The sequence below is a fragment of the Crinia signifera genome, chromosome 6 (genome assembly GCF_055691185.1).
Source record: "Crinia signifera chromosome 6, ASM5569118v1, whole genome shotgun sequence".
In the NCBI taxonomy this organism is placed as follows: domain Eukaryota; kingdom Metazoa; phylum Chordata; class Amphibia; order Anura; family Myobatrachidae; genus Crinia; species Crinia signifera.
Window position 1 is genome coordinate 286,038,731 of NC_139222.1, and position 27,538 is coordinate 286,066,268.

Genomic DNA, 27,538 nt, shown 5'->3' on the forward strand with positions numbered 1-27,538 from the left:
CAGATATCCAATCAATTTCCCTCAGAGGTTGTGGTCAGCTAAGTGTATATGACACATATAAGATAGATATTATCTTGTCACAATTAGGATATAGTTAACCATTGGCAAAAGGCATCAGAACCACTTTGGTGAGCACAGCCCGGCAGACGGAACTAGAAACAATTGTGTTGGTGCAGTCGCCCAGCGGCAAGTTGGAGTTCGGTGCCAACCCACCTCAAATATATTGCATTCATCTGTGCGTATCATCTCATAGTCACGCAGCATTGCTTGCAGCAGCACAGGCTGAGTGGTACCCGCAGGATCCACCCTGTCCACAATTGCAGATGTTAGTAGGGCTTCCGGTATAGAGCCAATTAACTACAGGTTGTGCCCCACATGTGCTGCTTTACATACCGGTGCCCCTTCACGGCTTGCAGCCCGGAGGCTGGAGCCTCCATTGTCTCTGTTAGTTACGCCCCTGTGTTGGTGTAAGACAGAACCGCAGTGTAATGCCACACATACAAACAAAATCTCTGGAGTCTTTTTAAAATTTTCCAAAAACCTCTTTATATAAATAGAATAAACCATGATGTGTAGACATTTGACCCTTTTTTTGGGGGGGGGATGAGAGAGTTGCAAAATGTTAAATCAAATATCGGGACACAACAGACAACGGCGAGACGGAGCCCTGGGTGCACGTCATCATCACGGCGGCTTCGGACAAACTCTGTATCCTCATTTGTATTACTAAACATTAATTTATTTCCAAGAAATTAAAAAGCTATTTACATCATAGGTATGTACAGATAATGTCGTTCGTATCTTCGCTAGAAACATGCAAAGGGTGAGAGTGTGTTTAACAAATTATTTTCTTGTTGTGTTTTTCTTTTATGAGCGGAGACCACTGAGACCGGTAAGCGCCGGTCATGGAACGATGGCGCAAACCTCAGAGTCACCCGTCGGTTCTGTATGGAGGGCTAGGGGTTTCTGAAATAAACCACATCAAACTCCAAATGGTGTATAAAGGAAATATGTACATGAAGTGTATACGATAGCAGTAAGTACAACATTGTCGTGGTCACGTGGTACAAATAACGTCATCTTCAGATCAGAAAATCCTATAAATATACTGCACTATCCAAAACCTCTGTAGAAATGACTATGCGTGTGTATGCGTGGGTGCGTGTGTATATATACTGTATATACTGTATATACTTTATACACACACGCACACATTAAATAAACATTATAAATAGCTCCATCGTGAATTCTCATCTCCTCAACCCCTGCACCTCTTAACCCTTTGAGTGCCAAGTGAATTTCACAAAATAGGTGTGATAATTGGCAAGCAAACATTTTTATTCATTATAATGACCTGTATTGTCACCTTATTTAGGAAATATAATCTTTTTTTTTTTACAGACCACATTTTTTAATTGAATTTATATAACAAATATGAATGATGCTGGCATTTTTAACGGATATTTTCAACATCTCTCACAGAGGTTTTGGCACTCAAAGGGTTAATTGAAGAACCCACTTCGTCCATTTAAATCAAGTTTTAGATTAAAACAAAGCGATACATTTTGATAGTTGAGTATCGTTTCCGTTTGCTTTGAAACGAACAATTAAAATATTCCAAAATTGACCACTATCTACACAGTGGAGGCAAATAAAAAACCTAAAAATAATTAAAAATAATTTGGCACCATCTGCGGTCTTGATATCTATGTCACTGGGAATTTTTTTTTTTTTTTTTAAATAAAGGGAGATACTGTATTTTTAGTGCTGTTTTAGTGCTGCGGACACTCCGATGTGGGAGGACCACGGAGTAACAGCAGCTAGGCTAGCGCCACCATAACGCAAAACGCAATGGTCATTTGGGTGCTAATATACAGAATGAGAGGATGATATAAATATAGTATGTAGCTTCTAATTGTTGGACAATATCCAGATGACATTGAAGAATTTTTTGAGCTGGTTGGAATTCACATTCAGCAATGGGTAAGATTTTGGGGCTCCTGGATTTCCCATATAATACTTTACACAAGGGAGAGGGAGGTGCGAAGATCCTTCTCCATTATAAATATCACCTCGTCAACATGTCAAAGTCCAGATCTGAAAAGAAAGGTTAGAAATTCTGGTTTTTATAATAGATACAAGTTGTCAGAGAAAAGTGATGTTTTTTTCCCTTTGGAAATGCCAGTCCGATCGCTGCAACATAAAATATCTAGAATTTGTGTAATGATATATCGAGGATGATGACTTATTTCTGCCTCGTCTCCCGTGACAGAACATCCATTTTGCCAGGCTTGAATACCGAATGCGATCTCAAAGTGGCAAAAACAAATTTCCAAAGGCAGAACTGTCAGTGGATACAATTCCGCGGGCCAGATTCACCGCCTGTTCCCAGGACTGGGGCATAAACAAATCTGCTCAGGTAGAAGAACACCTGGATTCAGAAAGACCTTTCAAGGCAACGTCCCCGGGGTCCTTCCTTCAACGAGATCTCCTACCAGAGACATGGAAATGAGAAGCCGATGGCGGGAATCTCTCGTACTGATTAATGGAGCAACTGTCTGAAAATAAAGAGCATTTATCACCTCCGGCAACGAGTTTGTTTAATAAGTAGAAAAAGAAAGTGTGGGAAAAACAGAAAGCAGGTGTTCAAGTCGTCAGGTTTGTAATGAATGCGTCTGGTCGACCCGCCGAGGAGCAGAAAATGGGAGGTTCGTTCCTTTTCTGTACAAAAAAAGAGTCCAGATTTTGGCCCGGCTGTATCTCCGTCAGCGTTCCGTTACACACTGGTGCAGTTTGGGATTTCTTTTGTGCTTTCGCAGTTTGCGATTGTTGCGATGCTGCCTACAATAAAACAAAGCCGAGACAAAGGTTCAGAAGACAAAAGTTAGTGCACAATACCGTATAACAAATGCTGCTTGACAAATTGTCTATTGTTCTATTGACGGCTCTCTGTGTGCTGCAACACAAGTATTGCAACGTAATGTAGGATCATTCTGATTTGTAATGAACAATACAGCGGCCTCAACCTTCATTTACAATACGTTCTAAAGACTGACATGCAAAAATTCATAATTTATTATTATTTATTAACAGTTTCTTATATAGCGCATACATATTCCGCAGCGCTTTACAGAGAATATTTTGAACATTCACATCAGTCCCTGCCCCAGTGGAGCTTACAATCTATATTCCCTACCACATGTACATGCACACACAGACATTCTAGGGTTAATTTTGTTGGAAGCCAATTAACCTATCTGTATATTTTTGGATTAATGTGTACTTGCAACAAGGCGGCCGCTGGTAGAAGCTGGTAAGGGCCAGTGATAGGTTATAAGTGGCATTTGCCCCCAGTTGTGTCCCCTGCCTCCGGCCGCGTGCTTTATTGATTTGTTTATTATGTCATATGTTGCTTCCAGGTGCTTCTTTGGTACTTGTTTCCTAGCAGGGCGCCACCGATTTTAATTGTATGAAATCGGGTCGGAAAAATCGGGTCGATCGCATCGAATGCGACCAAATCGACCCAATTTTTTATTGTACAGCCACCCTGATGGGTAATTACTATGTCAAATGCCCCCCCATTGTTAACGCCACGCCACAATCAACCCGAAGCGTGGCGAGCGGCGGCGGTACGCCTCCTCCGACCTTTTCATACCCCCACTATCCACGTCGGCGTGGAGTTGACTTTATATAGTGTGGCGAGCGCAGTGAGCCCGAAGCGTGGCGAGCCCCGCGAGAGGATGCATATTACTTCACACGTATTACGCTTCGGGCTCGGTGGCTCGCCACACTATATAAAATCAACTCCAGGCCGACCTGGATAGTGGGGGTATGAAAAGGTCGGAGAACGCGCAACACCGCCCCTCGCCACGCTTCGGGTTCACGTTGACCGTGGCGTTGCGTTAAAAATGGGGGGGGGCATTTCACATAATAATTAACCATCAGGGTGGGTATACAATTAAAAATCGGGTCTGGGGGGCATTTAACATTGGGTCCAATGTAAAATCGGGACTCAGGGAGCATTTTTACATTGGATTTAATGTAAAAATCGGGTCGGTTGCGTCGCGTCGCATCGCATGCCATTGAAATGGCATGCGATGCGACCGAATTCGTAATTGAACGGGAAACGTCTTTAAAGCCCGAAAATCGTGTCGGTCGGGTCCCATCACATACCTTAAGTCATGGTATGCGATGGGACCTGACAGGCGCCGTGCTAGGAAACAAGTACCGCTTCTTTCATTAATTGTTTTAACTTACTACTGAATTATAGTAGGATGCAGGTATAATCATGTCTGACGGATTCCCGATGCCTCATCCAACTGCAGTCAGTACAGCGGCGCTGGAACTTCAAAATGGCTGTCAATGACAGAATCCCAACAGCCAACATCCCGGACATAACGATGCCGGCGCGGGATATGGTCAGACAAGGGGTGCGGATCATTAGGTCAACCACTATTGGTCAACAGGAAAAAGGGTCATTTTCATGATTTTTGGCGCCTATGTTGGCAGATGTCGACATGAACACCATATGAGTGTACCACGCAATCTCGCCATGCTTTGGGTATGGTGCCTTGCTGCAAGTCAGTTTTACATGCCAATATTTTGCTTGGGTCAACTTAATGCATGTCAACCATGTTCATGTGTCGACCAATGGGATCGAACCATAGACTGAAGACCGATTGACTGCCCACTGACCTACTGACCGCATACAGGCCGGGGAAAGAGGGTAGGTTTAGACACTGGTGAATGGTAAAACTATGGCAAGGCATGCTGGGACTCCTAATCTGCAGAGAATGCTAAATCACATTAGATGTATAATGTTCATCGTGTAAACCTCCCCTCATTGTGTACAGAGCCCCCCCCCCGCCGTTACTCTCTGCGCTGCTTCGAGCCCTCTCACCAGGCGAGCAGCTTGGAAACACATTAACTTGATGACAGGTGATAATGTAACATCTCTATCTGCGCAGAGGTCAGGGAACGGCCCTGGGGGGCCGCTGTAATGTTTTCCAAGCCCAGCCACCGATGTGGAACGCATTCATTAAGGCGCTGCCATGAACGTCTTGGCTTTATAGTTGATTAATGGACTAGATACACTTTGCTGAATATTCTCTTTCCATCACTGTTGTAGCGGTTCCCGGTATATTGGGGCGAGTCGCCCTCTACATGTAACTCACCGATGATCCGTTGGTCCAGCTCCTTGTCCGTCAGCTCTTCCTCCGTGAAGTTGCTGAGCGATATTTTGGGCGCGTTGTCGTTCTGGCTGACGGATCCGATCATTTCCTGCTCCTTGTCGTGCTGCACCTGAGCGTAGATATTGATCCACGGGATTTTCCTGTAGTCAGAACACAGATTATTACTGAATATTACACGTAGCGGGGGCGACAGCATGGCAGGGCCGCGCCAATTTCCAGGCTTGTACAGATGGAGCGCCTCTCAGCCAGCGCCGGGGATCGGCAGATTGCCCGCACACGGGGATTACTGTGCGGCGGGGGACGCGAATCCTGCCCGCCTATACTTCAGGGAGGTGTGCAGGGTTAGGGGGGAGCGGGAAGGAGGGGGACCATGTCGGGGACCCGGGGGGGAGGGGATGCGCACGCACCCCCTTCTGACAGCTGGCGGGGGCTGTCGGCCGCCAGCCCCTGGAATGAAGAGGCCAACTCCTACTGTACATCAGATTTTGGGGGCGATTTATACCTGATCACTCAACCCAAATTCGCTCCCCCCAGCCAATTGTTGGGGTTTGCAAATGCGCATCTGGGGCAAATGCCTTTGACTAGTTCCACAATTGCTGGGGGGTCGCTCCTGGCTGGGTGGGCAGGTGCAAGGGACCGACCAGTGTTTTATGTGCCCATGCCTGCTTGGGGCGGGCTGCTGACGTCACATGACAACAGCGCCCACCCCTATTTTCACCGCCTCGCAAGCAGTTCTGAATCAGGCCCATTGTTCGGATTTTTTTTTCTTCTACAAAATCTACAAAATGAAAGTTATGAAAATAAATAAAAAAAATAACAAATGAAAAAATGTACTTGAAAAAATGATATTACCTTAAGGAACGCTGATACTGCAGGGGGTAAATTTGGGAGTTCAATCGAAGAGGGGACGTTGCTAAGGGCAACAAGTCAGATTGTATCTATTATATTCTACAAGGTGCATAAAAAAAAAGATGCAAAATCTGATCGGTTGCTATGGGCAACTTCCCCTCGTCAACAGAACTCACATCTTAGTAAATGTACCCCTAGGTGTCTAAAGTATTAGAACTCTCCATATAAGGCGGCTGGGAATTACAAAAAAGTGGATTTTAAATGAATTTATAATGATTTATTTGTGCGGCAGATCAGGGAACATTTAATGTAAAGGTCGACGCGTGTATTTCATGGGTATTTGGTGTGAATGTTGTATGAAAAGGTCCAAAAAAAAAGGGAAATAAATTGCGAAAAACTCATGTCGACCTTTTTATGTGTTGGCCATTGCCACGATGAGCGTTTACTTGTGTCAACTTTTGTTATTGTCGACTTAATTGTAAGTCGACATTTTGTCATTGTCAACCCTGTGCATGTTGACTCAATGTTGACGTATTGCATGTGGACAATTTGATGACACTGTTGACTTACAGGGGGAAATTTACTAAAGGAAATTTTTAAAAAAAGAGATAGCACATCAATACGACTACGAATTGCCGTATTTTCGGGATAGTAAATGTCAAAAATAAGTGTATTTCTGGATACAAATATACCTATTTTTTTACAAATTTCCGTAAGTAAATTTCCCCTAAAGTATGAACCGCTTCCCAAAAAGCAGTACCGGGAAACGTTACAGGGGGTCCCAGAAAATGATTACGGCTCTACTTGTTAACCTCTACAATTCTGGCATTTTAATAACATCTGCAATCACCAATGTCCGCACCGCAGGGACAAAAGATTAATTGCCATTGCTATCAGTGATTACATTTTATTAATTTATTAGTCTTTTTTTATATTGGAGCTTAAATAAAGACGCACTAAAACCTAAAAGCAGACGCAGTATTAGGATCTAGGATTCGGACCCATTACCTCTTGAATTTGTAGATTAAAAAAACAGCCAATCCCACGAACACGATGGAGAGGAGCATTAACATGGCGGAGCTGCTGTGACTGGCGCTCGTGTCCACCAAAGGGGCTGAAATAAAACACAAGAGAACGTCCAGATATAAGTGGAAACCAGAATGCTGTAGATAGAAGATGTATAAACATCATGAGTAATTAAAGGGCTTGTAGCCTCCCCTAGCTGGCAACAATGCCCACCGTCACTTGTGACTGGCAGGAGGATGGGGGCATTCAATGGTTTATAACATGACATCACCCAAAGTTATTATTCCCTGGAACATTATAATTGTGTCCTGTGTCCTCTGGGTGAGCCCCCAGCGTTTTCTGTGGCTAATTGAGTCTAGGGCAAGTTACTTTACCTGGACCTACACCAGTGTCCTAGATTTGTGTTACAATTCTGTGCATGTTTCATATCTGGTCATCGTACATCTCCCCTCCTATATCTGGTCCTTTCTGGAGATGGCCACACCCCCAGTGATGTCACATTTATCACTTGTTATATAGTACAGTACATGGGACACTGAGGGATCACACATTTCAGCGATTATAACACGAAGACCATTTCCGTGACATCACTAACGTGTTCTGTGACAGCACAATATAAGATTATACCGCGGAGAACAATATCCAAATACGACATTTATGCAAAATACTGGAGGAAGAAAGTCTATTATGGGCAGTAAGTAGGAAATCTGTCCCTTTAATGCTGGGAAAGAATAATACAATTAGCAAACAGGCGAGATGGGAATATCTCAGTAATGTGCAGCAAACTTCTCTTGTAGACCTAATACATATCTCACGCAGGCAGCTGCCCCGGGGCTCCAACAATTAATCCAATACTTTATATTTCTCCATCAGAAATTCTGATTTATCAAAGTACATAACAGAAACAATATACAAATCTCCGTCCTGGTTCTCATGTAGCTCCCACTGGTCAGCTTTCCACAGAACAAGCCACGAACATGCCACAAAGACACGCGTGCAGGACACAATTACTCAAAGGGGAATTGCACTTTGGTAAATCGGCTTTTAAAAATTGATCCAGCCAATCCATGCCAAGGAAAACTGATGGACAGAAATTGCAGCACAAATGCGCAATTATGGGACCACCCCAGCTGTGTCCTCCAGCCATTACAAGACCCACATAAGGACTGACCTCCTTCGCTCTCCACCTATCAACATAATCGGTTCTGCCAATAATCATCACCCACATACACCCCAAAATAATCACTCCCTTGAAGTCATAGATGGATGTCAGGGGGGCTATGAGAAGGGTCTCTTGGAACATAGAACTGATGTAAGGATATTATTCAATATATTTGTAATATTATTTCAAATTCTTTCGAATTGCTGGACTGTTATACGATTGGGTTGCTAGGAAACAAGCTATAGTAACAATGGAAATGACAATGGTATAATAAAGAATTGTCATTTACTGCTGACGCCCCTGAAGGCCACCAAATATTTTTGGGGTTCAGCGGCTGTGAAATCTTCTGGTCTATGTTTATCAATACCTGGATGCATACGTAATATCATACACTGCGCTAAATAGTGGTGTCTATTAATATATAACTGAGCACATACACAAGTGGGAGGGCAAGAACTGAGCACATACACAAGTGGGAGGGGAATAACTGAGCACATAGACAAGTGGGAGGGGAATAACTGAGCACATAGACAAGTGGGAGGGGAATAACTGAGCACATACACAAGTGGGAGGGGAATAACTGAGCATATATACAAGTGGGAGGGGAATAACTGAGCACATACACAAGTGGGAGGAGAATAACTGAGCACATACACAAGTGGGTGGGGAATAACTGAGCACATACACAAGTGGGAGGGGAATAACTGAGCACATAGACAAGTGGGAGGGGAATAACTGAGCACATAGACAAGTGGGAGGGGAATAACTGAGCACATACACAAGTGGGAGGGGAATAACTGAGCATATACACAAGTGGGAGGGGAAGAACTGAGCACATACACAAGTGGGAGGGGAATAACTGAGCACATACACAAGTGGGAGGGGAATAACTGAGCACATACACAAGTGGGCGGGGAATAACTGAGCACATACACGAGTGGGCGGGGAAGAACTGAGCTCATACACGAGTGGGAGGGGAATATCTGAGCTCATACACAAGTGGGAGGGGAATAACTGAGCACATACACAAGTGGGAGGGGAATAACTGAGCACATACACAAGTGGAGGTGAATAACTGAGCACATACACAAGTGGGTGGGGAATAACTGAGCACATACACAAGTGGGAGGGGAATAACTGAGCACATACACAAGTGGGAGGGGAATAACTGAGCACATAGACAAGTGGGAGGGGAATAACTGAGCACATACACAAGTGGGAGGGGAATAACTGAGCATATACACAAGTGGGAGGGGAAGAACTGAGCACATACACAAGTGGGAGGGGAATAACTGAGCACATACACAAGTGGGAGGGGAATAACTGAGCACATACACAAGTGGGCGGGGAATAACTGAGCACATACACGAGTGGGCGGGGAAGAACTGAGCTCATACACGAGTGGGAGGGGAATATCTGAGCTCATACACAAGTGGGAGGGGAATAACTGAGCACATACACAAGTGGGAGGGGAATAACTGAGCACATACACAAGTGGAGGTGAATAACTGAGCACATACACAAGTGGGAGGGGAATAACTGAGCACATACACAAGTGGGAGGGGAATAACTGAGCACATACACAAGTGGGAGGGTAATAACGGAGCACATACACGAGTGGGAGGGGAATAACTGAGCACATACACGCGTGGGAGGGGAATAACGGAGCACATACACGAGTGGGAGGGGAATAACGGAGCACATATACGAGTGGGAGGGGAATAACTGATACATGCACATGTGGGAGGGGAATAACTGATACATGCACATGTGGGAGGGGAATAACTGATGCATGCACATGTGGGAGGGAATAACTGATACATGCACATGTGGGAGGGGAATAACTGAACACATACACAAGTGGGAGGGGAATAACTAATACATGCACATGTGGGAGGGAAATAACTGAACACATACACAAGTGGGAGGGGAATAACTGATGCATACACATGTGGGAGGGGAATAACTGATACATACAAAAATGGGAGGGGAATAACTGATACATACACAAGTGGGAGGGGAATAACTGATACATACACAAGTGGGAGGGGAATAACTGATACATACAAAAATGGGAGGAGAATAACTGATACATGCACATGTGGGAGGGGAATAACTGATACATGCACATGTGGGAGGGGAATAAATGATACATACAGAAGTGGGAGGGGAATAACTGATACATACACATGTGGGAGGGAATAACTGATACATGCACATGTAGGAAGGAATAACTGATACATACACATGTGGGAGGGAATAACTGATACATGCACATGTGGGACGGAATAACTGATACATGCACACGTGGGGGGGGAATAACTGATACATGCACATGTGGGAGGGAATAACTGATACATACACATGTGGGAGGGAATAACTGATACATGCACATGTGGGAGGGGAATAACTGAGCACATACACAAGTGGGAGGGGAATAACTGATACATACACAAGTGGGAGGGGAATAACTGATACATGCACATGTGGGAGGGAATAACTGATACATGCACATGTGGGAGGGAATAACTGATACATGCACATGTGGGAGGGAATAACTGATACATGCACATGTGGGAGGGAATAACTGATACATGCACATGTGGGAGGGAATAACTGATACATGCACATGTGGAAGGGGAATAACTGAGCACCTACACGAGTGGGAGGGGAATAACTGAGCACATACATGAGTGGGAGGGGAATGACAGCACATACACGAGTGGGAGGGGAATAACTGAGCATATACACGAGTGGGAGTGGAATAACTGAGCACATACATATGTGGGAGGGGAATAACTGATACATGCACATGTGGGAGGGGAAAAACTAATACATGCACATGTGGGAGGGGAATAACTGAGCACCTACACGAGTGGGAGGGGAATAACTGAGCATATACACGAGTGGGAGGGGAATAACTGAGCACATACATATGTGGGAGGGGAATAACTGATACATGCACATGTGGGAGGGAATAACTGTTACATGCACATGTGGGAGGGGAATAACTGATACATGCACATGTGGGAGGGGAATAACTGATACATACACATTTGGGAGGGGAATAACTGATACACGCACATTTGGGGGGGAATAACTGATACACGCACATTTGGGGGGGAATAACTGATACACGCACATGTGGGAGTGAAATAATTGATAAATGCACATGTGGGAGGGGAATAACTGATACATACACTGGTGGGAGGGGAATAACTGATACATACACTGGTGGGAGGGGAATAACTGATACTGTACATACACAAGTGGGAGGGGAATAACTGATACATACAGAAGTGGGAGGGGAATAACTGATACATGCACATGTGGGAGGGGAATAAATGATACATACAGAAGTGGGAGGGGAATAACTGATACATACACATGTGGGAGGGAATAACTGATACATGCACATGTAGGAAGGAATAACTGATACATACACATGTGGGAGGGAATAACTGATACATGCACATGTGGGAGGGAATAACTGATACATGCACACGTGGGGGGGAATAACTGATACATGCACATGTGGGAGGGAATAACTGATACATACACATGTGGGAGGGAATAACTGATACATGCACATGTGGGAGGGGAATAACTGAGCACATACACAAGTGGGAGGGGAATAACTGATACATACACAAGTGGGAGGGGAATAACTGATACATGCACATGTGGGAGGGAATAACTGATACATGCACATGTGGGAGGGAATAACTGATACATGCACATGTGGGAGGGAATAACTGATACATGCACATGTGGGAGGGAATAACTGATACATACACATGTGGGAGGGAATAACTGATACATGCACATGTGGAAGGGGAATAACTGAGCACCTACACGAGTGGGAGGGGAATAACTGAGCACATACATGAGTGGGAGGGGAATGACAGCACATACACGAGTGGGAGGGGAATAACTGAGCATATACACGAGTGGGAGTGGAATAACTGAGCACATACATATGTGGGAGGGGAATAACTGATACATGCACATGTGGGAGGGGAAAAACTAATACATGCACATGTGGGAGGGGAATAACTGAGCACCTACACGAGTGGGAGGGGAATAACTGAGCATATACACGAGTGGGAGGGGAATAACTGAGCACATACATATGTGGGAGGGGAATAACTGATACATGCACATGTGGGAGGGAATAACTGTTACATGCACATGTGGGAGGGGAATAACTGATACATGCACATGTGGGAGGGGAATAACTGATACATACACATTTGGGAGGGGAATAACTGATACACGCACATTTGGGGGGGAATAACTGATACACGCACATTTGGGGGGGGAATAACTGATACACGCACATGTGGGAGTGAAATAATTGATAAATGCACATGTGGGAGGGGAATAACTGATACATACACTGGTGGGAGGGGAATAACTGATACATACACTGGTGGGAGGGGAATAACTGATACTGTACATACACAAGTGGGAGGGGAATAACTGATACATACAGAAGTGGGAGGGGAATAACTGATACATGCACATGTGGGAGGGAATAACTGATACATGCACATGTGGGAGGGAATAACTGATACATGCACATGTGGGAGGGGAATAACTGAACACATACACAAGTGGGAGGGGAATAACTAATACATGCACATGTGGGAGGGAAATAACTGAACACATACACAAGTGGGAGGGGAATAACTGATACATACACATGTGGGAGGGGAATAACTGATACATACAAAAATGGGAGGGGAATAACTGATACATGCACATGTGGGAGGGGAATAACTGATACATACACAAGTGGGAGGGGAATAACTGATACATACAAAAATGGGAGGGGAATAACTGATACATGCACATGTGGGAGGGGAATAACTGATACATGCACATGTGGGAGGGGAATAAATGATACATACAGAAGTGGGAGGGGAATAACTGATACATACACATGTGGGAGGGGAATAACTGATACATGCACATGTGGGAGGGAATAACTGATACATACACATGTGGGAGGGAATAACTGATACATGCACATGTGGGAGGGAATAACTGATACATGCACATGTGGGAGGGAATAACTGATACATACACATGTGGGAGGGAATAACTGATACATGCACATGTGGGAGGGGAATAACTGAGCACCTACACGAGTGGGAGGGGAATAACTGAGCACATACATGAGTGGGAGGGGAATAACAGTACATACACGAGTGGGAGGGGAATAACTGAGCATATACACGAGTGGGAGGGGAATAACTGAGCACATACATATGTGGGAGGGGAATAACTGATACATGCACATGTGGGAGGGGAATAACTAATACATGCACATGTGGGAGGGGAATAACTGAGCACCTACTTGAGTGGGAGGGGAATAACTGAGCATATACAGTACACGAGTGGGAGGGGAATAACTGAGCACATACATATGTGGGAGGGGAATAACTGATACATGCACATGTGGGAGGGGAATAACTGTTACATGCACATGTGGGAGGGGAATAACTGATACATGCACATGTGGGAGGGGAATAACTGATACATGCACATGTGGGAGGGGAATAACTGATGCATGCACATGTGGGATGGGAATAACTGATGCATGCACATGTGGGAGGGGAGTAACTGATACACACACATTTGGGAGGGGAATAACTGATACACGCACATGTGGGAGTGAAATAATTGATAAATGCACATGTGGGAGGGAATAACTGATACATGCACATGTGGGAGGGGAATAACTGAACACATACACAAGTGGGAGGGGAATAACTAATACATGCACATGTGGGAGGGAAATAACTGAACACATACACAAGTGGGAGGGGAATAACTGATGCATACACATGTGGGAGGGGAATAACTGATACATACAAAAATGGGAGGGGAATAACTGATACATACACAAGTGGGAGGGGAATAACTGATACATACACAAGTGGGAGGGGAATAACTGATACATACAAAAATGGGAGGAGAATAACTGATACATGCACATGTGGGAGGGGAATAACTGATACATGCACATGTGGGAGGGGAATAAATGATACATACAGAAGTGGGAGGGGAATAACTGATACATACACATGTGGGAGGGAATAACTGATACATGCACATGTAGGAAGGAATAACTGATACATACACATGTGGGAGGGAATAACTGATACATGCACATGTGGGACGGAATAACTGATACATGCACACGTGGGGGGGGAATAACTGATACATGCACATGTGGGAGGGAATAACTGATACATACACATGTGGGAGGGAATAACTGATACATGCACATGTGGGAGGGGAATAACTGAGCACATACACAAGTGGGAGGGGAATAACTGATACATACACAAGTGGGAGGGGAATAACTGATACATGCACATGTGGGAGGGAATAACTGATACATGCACATGTGGGAGGGAATAACTGATACATGCACATGTGGGAGGGAATAACTGATACATGCACATGTGGGAGGGAATAACTGATACATGCACATGTGGGAGGGAATAACTGATACATGCACATGTGGAAGGGGAATAACTGAGCACCTACACGAGTGGGAGGGGAATAACTGAGCACATACATGAGTGGGAGGGGAATGACAGCACATACACGAGTGGGAGGGGAATAACTGAGCATATACACGAGTGGGAGTGGAATAACTGAGCACATACATATGTGGGAGGGGAATAACTGATACATGCACATGTGGGAGGGGAAAAACTAATACATGCACATGTGGGAGGGGAATAACTGAGCACCTACACGAGTGGGAGGGGAATAACTGAGCATATACACGAGTGGGAGGGGAATAACTGAGCACATACATATGTGGGAGGGGAATAACTGATACATGCACATGTGGGAGGGAATAACTGTTACATGCACATGTGGGAGGGGAATAACTGATACATGCACATGTGGGAGGGGAATAACTGATACATACACATTTGGGAGGGGAATAACTGATACACGCACATTTGGGGGGGAATAACTGATACACGCACATTTGGGGGGGAATAACTGATACACGCACATGTGGGAGTGAAATAATTGATAAATGCACATGTGGGAGGGGAATAACTGATACATACACTGGTGGGAGGGGAATAACTGATACATACACTGGTGGGAGGGGAATAACTGATACTGTACATACACAAGTGGGAGGGGAATAACTGATACATACAGAAGTGGGAGGGGAATAACTGATACATGCACATGTGGGAGGGGAATAAATGATACATACAGAAGTGGGAGGGGAATAACTGATACATACACATGTGGGAGGGAATAACTGATACATGCACATGTAGGAAGGAATAACTGATACATACACATGTGGGAGGGAATAACTGATACATGCACATGTGGGAGGGAATAACTGATACATGCACACGTGGGGGGGAATAACTGATACATGCACATGTGGGAGGGAATAACTGATACATACACATGTGGGAGGGAATAACTGATACATGCACATGTGGGAGGGGAATAACTGAGCACATACACAAGTGGGAGGGGAATAACTGATACATACACAAGTGGGAGGGGAATAACTGATACATGCACATGTGGGAGGGAATAACTGATACATGCACATGTGGGAGGGAATAACTGATACATGCACATGTGGGAGGGAATAACTGATACATGCACATGTGGGAGGGAATAACTGATACATACACATGTGGGAGGGAATAACTGATACATGCACATGTGGAAGGGGAATAACTGAGCACCTACACGAGTGGGAGGGGAATAACTGAGCACATACATGAGTGGGAGGGGAATGACAGCACATACACGAGTGGGAGGGGAATAACTGAGCATATACACGAGTGGGAGTGGAATAACTGAGCACATACATATGTGGGAGGGGAATAACTGATACATGCACATGTGGGAGGGGAAAAACTAATACATGCACATGTGGGAGGGGAATAACTGAGCACCTACACGAGTGGGAGGGGAATAACTGAGCATATACACGAGTGGGAGGGGAATAACTGAGCACATACATATGTGGGAGGGGAATAACTGATACATGCACATGTGGGAGGGAATAACTGTTACATGCACATGTGGGAGGGGAATAACTGATACATGCACATGTGGGAGGGGAATAACTGATACATACACATTTGGGAGGGGAATAACTGATACACGCACATTTGGGGGGGAATAACTGATACACGCACATTTGGGGGGGGAATAACTGATACACGCACATGTGGGAGTGAAATAATTGATAAATGCACATGTGGGAGGGGAATAACTGATACATACACTGGTGGGAGGGGAATAACTGATACATACACTGGTGGGAGGGGAATAACTGATACTGTACATACACAAGTGGGAGGGGAATAACTGATACATACAGAAGTGGGAGGGGAATAACTGATACATGCACATGTGGGAGGGAATAACTGATACATGCACATGTGGGAGGGAATAACTGATACATGCACATGTGGGAGGGGAATAACTGAACACATACACAAGTGGGAGGGGAATAACTAATACATGCACATGTGGGAGGGAAATAACTGAACACATACACAAGTGGGAGGGGAATAACTGATACATACACATGTGGGAGGGGAATAACTGATACATACAAAAATGGGAGGGGAATAACTGATACATGCACATGTGGGAGGGGAATAACTGATACATACACAAGTGGGAGGGGAATAACTGATACATACAAAAATGGGAGGGGAATAACTGATACATGCACATGTGGGAGGGGAATAACTGATACATGCACATGTGGGAGGGGAATAAATGATACATACAGAAGTGGGAGGGGAATAACTGATACATACACATGTGGGAGGGGAATAACTGATACATGCACATGTGGGAGGGAATAACTGATACATACACATGTGGGAGGGAATAACTGATACATGCACATGTGGGAGGGAATAACTGATACATGCACATGTGGGAGGGAATAACTGATACATACACATGTGGGAGGGAATAACTGATACATGCACATGTGGGAGGGGAATAACTGAGCACCTACACGAGTGGGAGGGGAATAACTGAGCACATACATGAGTGGGAGGGGAATAACAGTACATACACGAGTGGGAGGGGAATAACTGAGCATATACACGAGTGGGAGGGGAATAACTGAGCACATACATATGTGGGAGGGGAATAACTGATACATGCACATGTGGGAGGGGAATAACTAATACATGCACATGTGGGAGGGGAATAACTGAGCACCTACTTGAGTGGGAGGGGAATAACTGAGCATATACAGTACACGAGTGGGAGGGGAATAACTGAGCACATACATATGTGGGAGGGGAATAACTGATACATGCACATGTGGGAGGGGAATAACTGTTACATGCACATGTGGGAGGGGAATAACTGATACATGCACATGTGGGAGGGGAATAACTGATACATGCACATGTGGGAGGGGAATAACTGATGCATGCACATGTGGGATGGGAATAACTGATGCATGCACATGTGGGAGGGGAGTAACTGATACACACACATTTGGGAGGGGAATAACTGATACACGCACATGTGGGAGTGAAATAATTGATAAATGCACATGTGGGAGGGGAATAACTGATACATACACTGGTGGGAGGGGAATAACTGATACTGTACATACACAAGTGGGAGGGGAATAACTGATACATGCACATGTTGGGGGGGGGGGGGGGGGTGTAAGTGACACATCCACAGGTGGGAGGGGAATGTCTGGTCCGATACAGTGCAATATGGCTCTTTGCAGACTTACCCAAAGTAAGCTGGGTGACGTACACAAATATCTGCACCCCCGGCTTCAGCTCGAACATGATCAGATTTTGATTGAGGGCACTGAAAAGAGACTCTACAATCTGCAGGGACAATAAACACAGAGCGTCAGTGACAGCAGAGTCGCCCCCCACAGGAAGGATTAATAATGACATAAACAGGAATACAGTAAGTTCAGCATCTAGGCCCTTATTCTGATCGATGCGGTTTTTCCCGCTTGCGTACGGGCCGCCGATGTTTATCTTCTGCGCATGTGCAGAGGTCACTCTGCGCATGTGCAGGCGATTTAGCCGCACGGATTCTTTATACGCCGCACAGGGGGCGCAGAGGGGCGTGAGGGGCTACTTCTCCTCATTACCCTATGCATACGCCCCGCGTTTCATGGGCGTTCCCATGCATACGCGGGGCGTATGCATGGTAATGAGGCCGTGACGCGTGGGTACGGGGCGGGCATCTGACATCTCCGGATGTCAGCTGCCCGCCCCCATACAAGATTTCACACGGACAAGTGTCCGTGTGGTCTTGTGTTGCGGGACCTGGTGGAGCGTGCGGCCCTGCATTCGATGTTCGGCGACCATCGAATGCAGGGGCTGCTCCCACCATGGAGGAGGCGTATCCCCGTCCAATTTCATGCGGATCGCCACATATCCGCGTACGGACGGCAGGTGGCGATCCGTATGGAAGGCGGGGATTCGCCTGCACGGTCGGAGCCGCATATGCGGCTCCGGCCGCACCAACCAGAATAAGGGCCCTAATTATCAGGCGTAACGAGGACTGTACCAGATAATGTTTTGCTGCCACATGGGGGCTGATCCTGCCTCTCATCATCCACTCAATGTAACAGGATCCCAGCATTCACCCATCAGGCGCTCCTCAATGACTCTGATTGGATCATATTTGGGCACATTCTGGAACCATTGCACGTGACACAGTAACGTGTGCGGCCACAAGAGGGAAATACATAAAATATTCTTGGTGATTGTGCCTTTAAGCCAGTGCCAGATATGTGTCAGGCTTCATACACAGTATATATACACGTTTTATATTTTCCCACTTTGTGCTGTTACTCTGGGAATATACAGCGCTGCTGACATTTAATAACTAGCTGGATGTACGCTATGACCTTTCCCTCACACAGGCGGTGCGGAGCGCATACAATACAATGAATAGAGTCCCGCACAGAACATTAAAAATGAATGACAATTCCATGTGTATTTAATGAGTACGGAGTGAGGGCCCTTTAGTGCCAGGCAGGAAATACAACAATAGGATACTTGGTTATAGCAGGTATACAGAAGGCAGACAGATTCCTAACACAATGAGCCCTGAATTACATGTGAGGGTTAATGTTACAGTACTGTACAGTATTTATCATTGTATCAAATGCAGCTGAACTGTGAGCAGAGAACTATCAATGTTTACCATGTACTCTCTCTACTGGCCGCACCTTCTGTGCAGACTGGCCAAGCCTTCTGTGCAGACTGGCCACACCTTCTGTGCAGACTGGCCACACCCCATCTGCAGACGGGCCGCACCCCCTGTGCAGACTGGCCACACCTTCTGTGCAGACTGGTCACACCGCATCTGCAGAAGGGCTGCACCCCCTGTGCAGACTGGCCACACCTTCTGTGCAGACTGGCCACACCCCATCTGCAGACGGGCCGCACCCCATCTGCAGACTGGCCACACCTTCTGTGCACTGGCCACACCTTCTGTGCAGACTAACCACACCTTCTGTGCAGACTGGAAACACCCCATCTGCAGACGGGCCTCACCCCCAGTGCAGACTGGCCACACCTTTTGTGCAGACTGGCCACACCTTCTGTGCAGACTGGCAACACCTTCTGTGTAGACTGGTCACACCTTCTGTGTAGACTGGTCACACCCCATCTGCAGACGGGCCTCACCCCCAGTGCAGACTGGCCACACCTTTTGTGCAGACTGGCCACACCTTCTGTGCAGACTGGCCACACCTTCTGTGTAGACTGGTCACACCTTCTGTGTAGACTGGTCACACCCCATCTGCAGACGGGCCTCACCCCCAGTGCAGACTGGCCACACCTTATGTGCAGACGGGCCACGCCTTCTGTGCAGACGGGCCATGCCTTCTGTGTAGACTGGCCACGCCTTCTGTGCAGACTGGCCACACCCTATGTGCAGACGGGCCGCACCCCCTGTGCAGACTGGCCACACCCTATGTGCAGACGGGCCACACCTTCTGTGTAGACTGGCCACTCCTTCTGTGCAGACTGGCCACACCTTCTGTGCAGACTGGCCACACCTTCTGTGTAGACTGGCCACACCTTCTGTGCAGACTGGCCACACCTTCTGTGCAGACTGGCCACACCTTCTGTGTAGACTATCTATTTAGCTATTAAAGTTAGTAATAAGTATAATGCTGTAATGCTGGCCAAAGAGCCCTCACCTGAACTGAGTCCTCACAAGAATGAAACAGTCTGACTTACAAAAGCCTGGTGCCAGTGGGAGACAGGTGAGGTTGAGTGAGACAGTGTGGTTACACAAAAGCCTGGTGCCAGTGGGAGACAGGTGAGGTTGAGTGAGACAGTGTGGTTACACAAAAGCCTGGTGCCAGTGGGAGACAGGTGAGGATGAGTGAGACAGTGTGGTTACACAAAAGCCTGGTGCCGGTGGGAGACAGGTGAGGATGAGTGAGACAGTGTGGTTACACAAAAGCCTGGTGCCAGTGGGAGACAGGGGAGGTTGAGTGAGACAGTGTGGTTACACAAAAGCCTGGTGCCAGTGGGAGACAGGTGAGGATGAGTGAGACAGTGTGGTAACACAAAAGCCTGGTGCCAATGGGAGACAGGGGAGGTTGAGTGAGACAGTGTGGTTACACAAAAGCCTGGTGCCGGTGGGATACAGGTGAGGTTGAGTGAGACAGTGTGGTTACACAAAAGCCTGGTGCCGGTGGGAGACAGGGGAGGTTGAGTGAGACAGTGTGGTTACACAAACGCCTGGTGCCAGTGGGAGACAGGTGAGGTTGAGTGAGACAGTGTGGTAACACAAAAGCCTGGTGCCAGTGGGAGACAGGTGAGGATGAGTGAGACAGTGTGGTTACACAAAAGCCTGGTGCCAGTGGGAGACAGGTGAGGTTGAGTGAGACAGTGTGGTAACACAAAAGCCTGGTGCCAGTGGGAGACAGGTGAGGTTGAGTGAGACAGTGTGGTAACACAAAAGCCTGGTGCCAGTGGGAGACAGGGGAGGTTGAGTGAGACAGTGTGGTTACACAAAATCCTGGTGCCAGTGGGAGACAGGGGAGGTTGAGTGAGACAGTGTGGTTACACAAAAGCCTGGTGCCAGTGGGAGACAGGGGAGGTTGAGTGAGACAGTGTGGTAACACAAAAGCCTGGTGCCAGTGGGAGACAGGTGAGGTTGAGTGAGACAGTGTGGTAACACAAAAGCCTGGTGCCAGTGGGAGACAGGGGAGGTTGAGTGAGACAGTGTGGTTACACAAAATCCTGGTGCCAGTGGGAGACAGGGGAGGATGAGTGAGACAGTGTGGTTACACAAAAGCCTGGTGCCGGTGGGAGACAGGTGAGGTTGAGTGAGACAGTGTGGTTACACAAAAGCCTGGTGCCGGTGGGAGACAGGTGAGGATGAGTGAGACAGTGTGGTTACACAAAATCCTGGTGCCAGTGGGAGACAGGGGAGGTTGAGTGAGACAGTGTGGTTACACAAAAGCCTGGTGCCAGTGGGAGACAGGTGAGGTTGAGTGAGACAGTGTGGTTACACAAAAGCCTGGTGCCAGTGGGAGACAGGGGAGGTTGAGTGAGACAGTGTGGTTACACAAAAGCCTGGTGCCAGTGGGAGACAGGTGAGGTTGAGTGAGACAGTGTGGTAACACAAAAGCCTGGTGCCAGTGGGAGACAGGGGAGGTTGAGTGAGACAGTGTGGTTACACAAAAGCCTGGTGCCAGTGGGAGACAGGGGAGGTTGAGTGAGACAGTGTGGTTACACAAACGCCTGGTGCCAGTGGGAGACAGTTGAGGTTTAGTGAGACAGTGTGGTTACACAGAAGCCTGGTGCCAGTGGGAGACAGTTGAGGTTTAGTGAGACAGTGTGGTTACACAAAAGCCTGGTGCCAGTGGGATACAGGGGAGGTTGAGTGAGACAGTGTGGTTACACAAACGCCTGGTGCCAGTGGGAGACAGGTGAGGATGAGTGAGACAGTGTGGTTACACAAAAGCCTGGTGCCAGTGGGAGACAGGGGAGGTTGAGTGAGACAGTGTGGTAACACAAAAGCCTGGTGCCAGTGGGAGACAGGTGAGGATGAGTGAGACAGTGTGGCTACACAAAAGCCTGGTGCCGGTGGGAGACAGGGGATGATGAGTGAGACAGTGTGGTTACACAAAAGCCTGGTGCCAGTGGGAGACAGGTGAGGATGAGTGAGACATTGTGGTTACACAAAGCCTGGTGCCGGTGGGAGACAGGGGAGGTTGAGTGAGACAGTGTGGTAACACAAAAGCCTGGTGCCAGTGGGAGACAGGGGAGGTTGAGTGAGACAGTGTGGTTACACAAAAGCCTGGTGCCAGTGGGAGACAGGGGAGGTTGAGTGAGACAGTGTGGTAACACAAAAGCCTGGTGCCGGTGGGAGACAGGTGAGGTTGAGTGAGACAGTGTGCTTACACAAAAGCCTGGTGCCGGTGGGAGACAGGGGATGATGAGTGAGACAGTGTGGTTACACAAAAGCCTGGTGCCAGTGGGAGACAGGGGAGGTTGAGTGAGACAGTGTGGTAACACAAAAGCCTGGTGCCAGTGGGAGACAGGGGAGGTTGAGTGAGACAGTGTGGTAACACAAAAGCCTGGTGCCGGTGGGAGACAGGGGAGGTTGAGTGAGACAGTGTGCTTACACAAAAGCCTGGTGCCGGTGGGAGACAGGGGAGGTTGAGTGAGACAGTGTGGTTACACAAAAGCCTGGTGCCGGTGGGAGACAGGGGAGGTTGAGTGAGACAGTGTGGTTACACAAAAGCCTGGTGCCAGTGGGAGACAGGGGAGGTTGAGTGAGACAGTGTGGTTACACAAAAGCCTGGTGCCGGTGGAAGACAGGGGAGGTTGAGTGAGGCAGTGTGGTTAGACAAAAGCCTGGTGCCAGTGGGAGACAGGTGAGGTTGAGTGAGACAGTGTGGTTACACAAAAGCCTGGTGCCGGTGGGAGACAGGTGAGGTTGAGTGAGACAGTGTGCTTACACAAAAGCCTGGTGCCGGTGGGAGACAGGGGATGATGAGTGAGACAGTGTGGTTACACAAAAGCCTGGTGCCAGTGGGAGACAGGGGAGGTTGAGTGAGACAGTGTGGTAACACAAAAGCCTGGTGCCAGTGGGAGACAGGGGAGGTTGAGTGAGACAGTGTGGTAACACAAAAGCCTGGTGCCAGTGGGAGACAGGTGAGGATGAGTGAGACAGTGTGGCTACACAAAAGCCTGGTGCCGGTGGGAGACAGGGGATGATGAGTGAGACAGTGTGGTTACACAAAAGCCTGGTGCCAGTGGGAGACAGGTGAGGATGAGTGAGACATTGTGGTTACACAAAGCCTGGTGCCGGTGGGAGACAGGGGAGGTTGAGTGAGACAGTGTGGTAACACAAAAGCCTGGTGCCAGTGGGAGACAGGGGAGGTTGAGTGAGACAGTGTGGTTACACAAAAGCCTGGTGCCAGTGGGAGACAGGGGAGGTTGAGTGAGACAGTGTGGTAACACAAAAGCCTGGTGCCGGTGGGAGACAGGTGAGGTTGAGTGAGACAGTGTGCTTACACAAAAGCCTGGTGCCGGTGGGAGACAGGGGATGATGAGTGAGACAGTGTGGTTACACAAAAGCCTGGTGCCAGTGGGAGACAGGGGAGGTTGAGTGAGACAGTGTGGTAACACAAAAGCCTGGTGCCAGTGGGAGACAGGGGAGGTTGAGTGAGACAGTGTGGTAACACAAAAGCCTGGTGCCGGTGGGAGACAGGGGAGGTTGAGTGAGACAGTGTGCTTACACAAAAGCCTGGTGCCGGTGGGAGACAGGGGAGGTTGAGTGAGACAGTGTGGTTACACAAAAGCCTGGTGCCGGTGGGAGACAGGGGAGGTTGAGTGAGACAGTGTGGTTACACAAAAGCCTGGTGCCAGTGGGAGACAGGGGAGGTTGAGTGAGACAGTGTGGTTACACAAAAGCCTGGTGCCGGTGGAAGACAGGGGAGGTTGAGTGAGGCAGTGTGGTTAGACAAAAGCCTGGTGCCAGTGGGAGACAGGTGAGGTTGAGTGAGACAGTGTGGTTACACAAAAGCCTGGTGCCGGTGGGAGACAGGTGAGGTTGAGTGAGACAGTGTGCTTACACAAAAGCCTGGTGCCGGTGGGAGACAGGGGATGATGAGTGAGACAGTGTGGTTACACAAAAGCCTGGTGCCAGTGGGAGACAGGGGAGGTTGAGTGAGACAGTGTGGTAACACAAAAGCCTGGTGCCAGTGGGAGACAGGGGAGGTTGAGTGAGACAGTGTGGTAACACAAAAGCCTGGTGCCGGTGGGAGACAGGGGAGGTTGAGTGAGACAGTGTGCTTACACAAAAGCCTGGTGCCGGTGGGAGACAGTGGAGGTTGAGTGAGACAGTGTGGTTACACAAAAGCCTGGTGCCGGTGGGAGACAGTGGAGGTTGAGTGAGACAGTGTGGTTACACAAAAGCCTGGTGCCAGTGGGAGACAGGGGAGGTTGAGTGAGACAGTGTGGTAACACAAAAGCCTGGTGCCGGTGGGAGACAGGTGAGGTTGAGTGAGACAGTGTGGTTACACAAAAGCCTGGTGCCAGTGGGAGACAGGGGAGGTTGAGTGAGACAGTGTGGTTACACAAAAGCCTGGTGCCGGTGGGAGACAGGGGAGGTTGAGTGAGACAGTGTGGTTACACAAAAGCCTGGTGCCGGTGGGAGACAGGTGAGGTTGAGTGAGACAGTGTGGTTACACAAAAGCCTGGTGCCAGTGGGAGACAGGGGAGGTTGAGTGAGACAGTGTGGTTACACAAAAGCCTGGTGCCAGTGGGAGACAGGGGAGGTTGAGTTTAGACAGTGTGGTTACACAAAAGCCTGGTGCCGGTGGGAGACAGGGGAGGTTGAGTGAGACAGTGTGGTTACACAAAAGCCTGGTGCCAGTGGGAGACAGGGGAGGTTGAGTGAGACAGTGTGGTTACACAAAAGCCTGGTGCCGGTGGGAGACAGGGGAGGTTGAGTGAGACAGTGTGGTTACACAAAAGCCTGGTGCCAGTGGGATACAGGGGAGGTTGAGTGAGACAGTGTGGTTACACAAAAGCCTGGTGCCAGTGGGAGACAGGGGAGGTTGAGTGAGACAGTGTGGTTACACAAAAGCCTGGTGCCGGTGGGAGACAGGGGAGGTTGAGTGAGACAGTGTGGTTACACAAAAGCCTGGTGCTGGTGGGAGACAGGGGAGGATGAGTGAGACAGTGTGGTTACACAAAAGCCTGGTGCCGGTGGGAGACAGGTGAGGTTGAGTGAGACAGTGTGGTTACACAAAAGCCTGGTGCCGGTGGGAGACAGGTGAGGTTGAGTGAGACAGTGTGGTTACTCACGTGTTCCAAGTCCGCCTTGTTTCCTTTCCTCCGCTCGCTGACATTTTTCGGGGGCAATATGTATAGTTCCGCCGATGTTGGTAGACCGGGGAACATAGCCACCAGAACCTGCTCCTCCACAATATGGGTGACCTGGGATAATTACAGAGAAGGAAAATATTAACTGGGCTTCACACTGTACAGCGCGCCGTACAGAGGAATCCGAACCGGTGCACAAATCAGATGCACAGTTACAGTTCTGCCGCCCGTAAGAACCAAAACTCTTCTTTATCGGGTGTGGTATATTAGGTCTAGATTGACATGAACAATAGAGAAAAGGTCAACACAAGCAGACAATGTTGACGTGGAAAAGGTTGACATGCATTTTCCACATTTTCGGTGTCAGTGTTGACACCAAAGCACGTGGATGCCCAATAAGTCCCCTCGCATCGCTGATTGGATCGCCAACACCTGCCGCATAGTGTGTACAAAGCTGTCCAGTATCTGTGGGCTACATGCAAAAGCAGACAGTGTTTACCCTGCACAGACACAAAATCAATGTATTTTGTACATGTCGTCTGATGACTGCTGACCTAGACATTGGCCCTTATTCAGATCTGATCGCAGTACACATTTGTCCTCAAAATAGGCAAAACCATGCTGCACTGCAGGTGGGGCAGATGTAATGTGCAGAGAGAGTTACATTTGGGTGGGGTGTGTTGAAACTGAAATCTAAATTGCAGTGTAAAAATAATGCAGCCAGTATTTACCCTGCACAGAAACAAATCTAACTCTCTCTATACATGTTACATCTGCCCCACCTGCAGTGCACATGGTTTTGCCCATTTTGAGAACAAATTTGTACTGCGATCAGATCTGAATAAGCGCCAATGTCTCTGAGCTATACCGCACCCATAAAAATGAATAATACATGGAAACAGATGAAACATTAGACCCTTTTTATTGTATCTGTTGCTGCTCATATTTGTTATTATTCTTGTGCTGGTTACAATTATTGTCTGCATAATCGGCGGGATCCCGGGATTTGGCCTAATTTTAATTCCGGGATTAGATGCGCAAGCGCATATCTGATGCCGGGCAGCATCTGAGCGAGCGCTCAGACGCTGCCCAGGAGTTCCCGATCCCCGGCCTGCAGTCTGGAGCGGGTATAGGCAGTCCGACCTACGCAGCATGACCTCTGGCCGTCACGCTGCACCGCCCATATCCGCTCCAGAGTGGTGATCCCTCAGCCCTTACCATTGAGTCCTGGACCTGTTGCAGATTCGGCCGCCCGCCCTCCGGGCGGCTCTGCTGCTGACGCCGCCACCCGCCCACCCGCTCCTGTCTGCCCCACTCCCGCTCCCTACACCCGATGTGTGCCCTGCTCCCGGCCGCCCACCATTGTTTTTTGCTACCTGCATACTGCCTAAACTACTTAGAGATGTCAATCCCAGGATCCCGGGAATCCCGGGATTGAGAATTTTGAGAATCCCGATTCCCGGGAATGAAAAAATGCCCCGGGATTGGCATCCCTAGTCCGCGTCTAACCACAGAATCCACATCTGGCCTAAGCCTCATAGGGCGCAGGATAGGTTACGGCAGTGGGAGCAGGATAGGTAACTGCAGTGGGAGCAGGTTAGGTAACGGCAGTGGGAGCAGAATAGGTAACGGCAGAGGAAGCAGGATAGGTAACAGCAGCGGGAGCAGGATAGGTAACGGCAGCGGGAGCAGGATAGGTAACGGCAGCGGGAGCAGGATAGGTAACGGCGGCGGGAGCAGGATAGGTAACGGCGGCGGGAGCAGGATAGGTAACGGCGGTGGGAGCAGGATAGGTAACGGCAGTGGGAGCAGGATAGGTAACGGCGGTGGGAGCAGGAAAGGTAACGGCAGTGGGAGCAGGATAGGTAACGGCAGTGGGAGCAGGATAGGTAATGGCGGTGGGAGCAGGAAAGGTA

The 27,538-nt window shown here is 48.0% G+C and overlaps 1 protein-coding gene across 1 annotated transcript in view; it reads right to left on the reverse strand.

The window, feature by feature from the left end:
• Positions 1-520: 520 nt before the first annotated feature.
• Positions 521-27,538, reverse strand: part of SORCS3 (sortilin related VPS10 domain containing receptor 3) — a 519,093-nt gene continuing 492,075 nt past the window's right edge. Inside the window, exons 23-27 of the mRNA XM_083149862.1 lie at positions 25,605-25,736; positions 18,026-18,125; positions 7,050-7,155; positions 5,175-5,332; positions 521-2,841 (exon numbers count right to left, since the gene is read on the reverse strand). Of these exons, the coding sequence (XP_083005988.1) occupies positions 2,777-2,841; positions 5,175-5,332; positions 7,050-7,155; positions 18,026-18,125; positions 25,605-25,736 (561 nt within the window). The 3' untranslated portion in view covers positions 521-2,776. The remainder of the gene's footprint in view (positions 2,842-5,174; positions 5,333-7,049; positions 7,156-18,025; positions 18,126-25,604; positions 25,737-27,538) is intronic.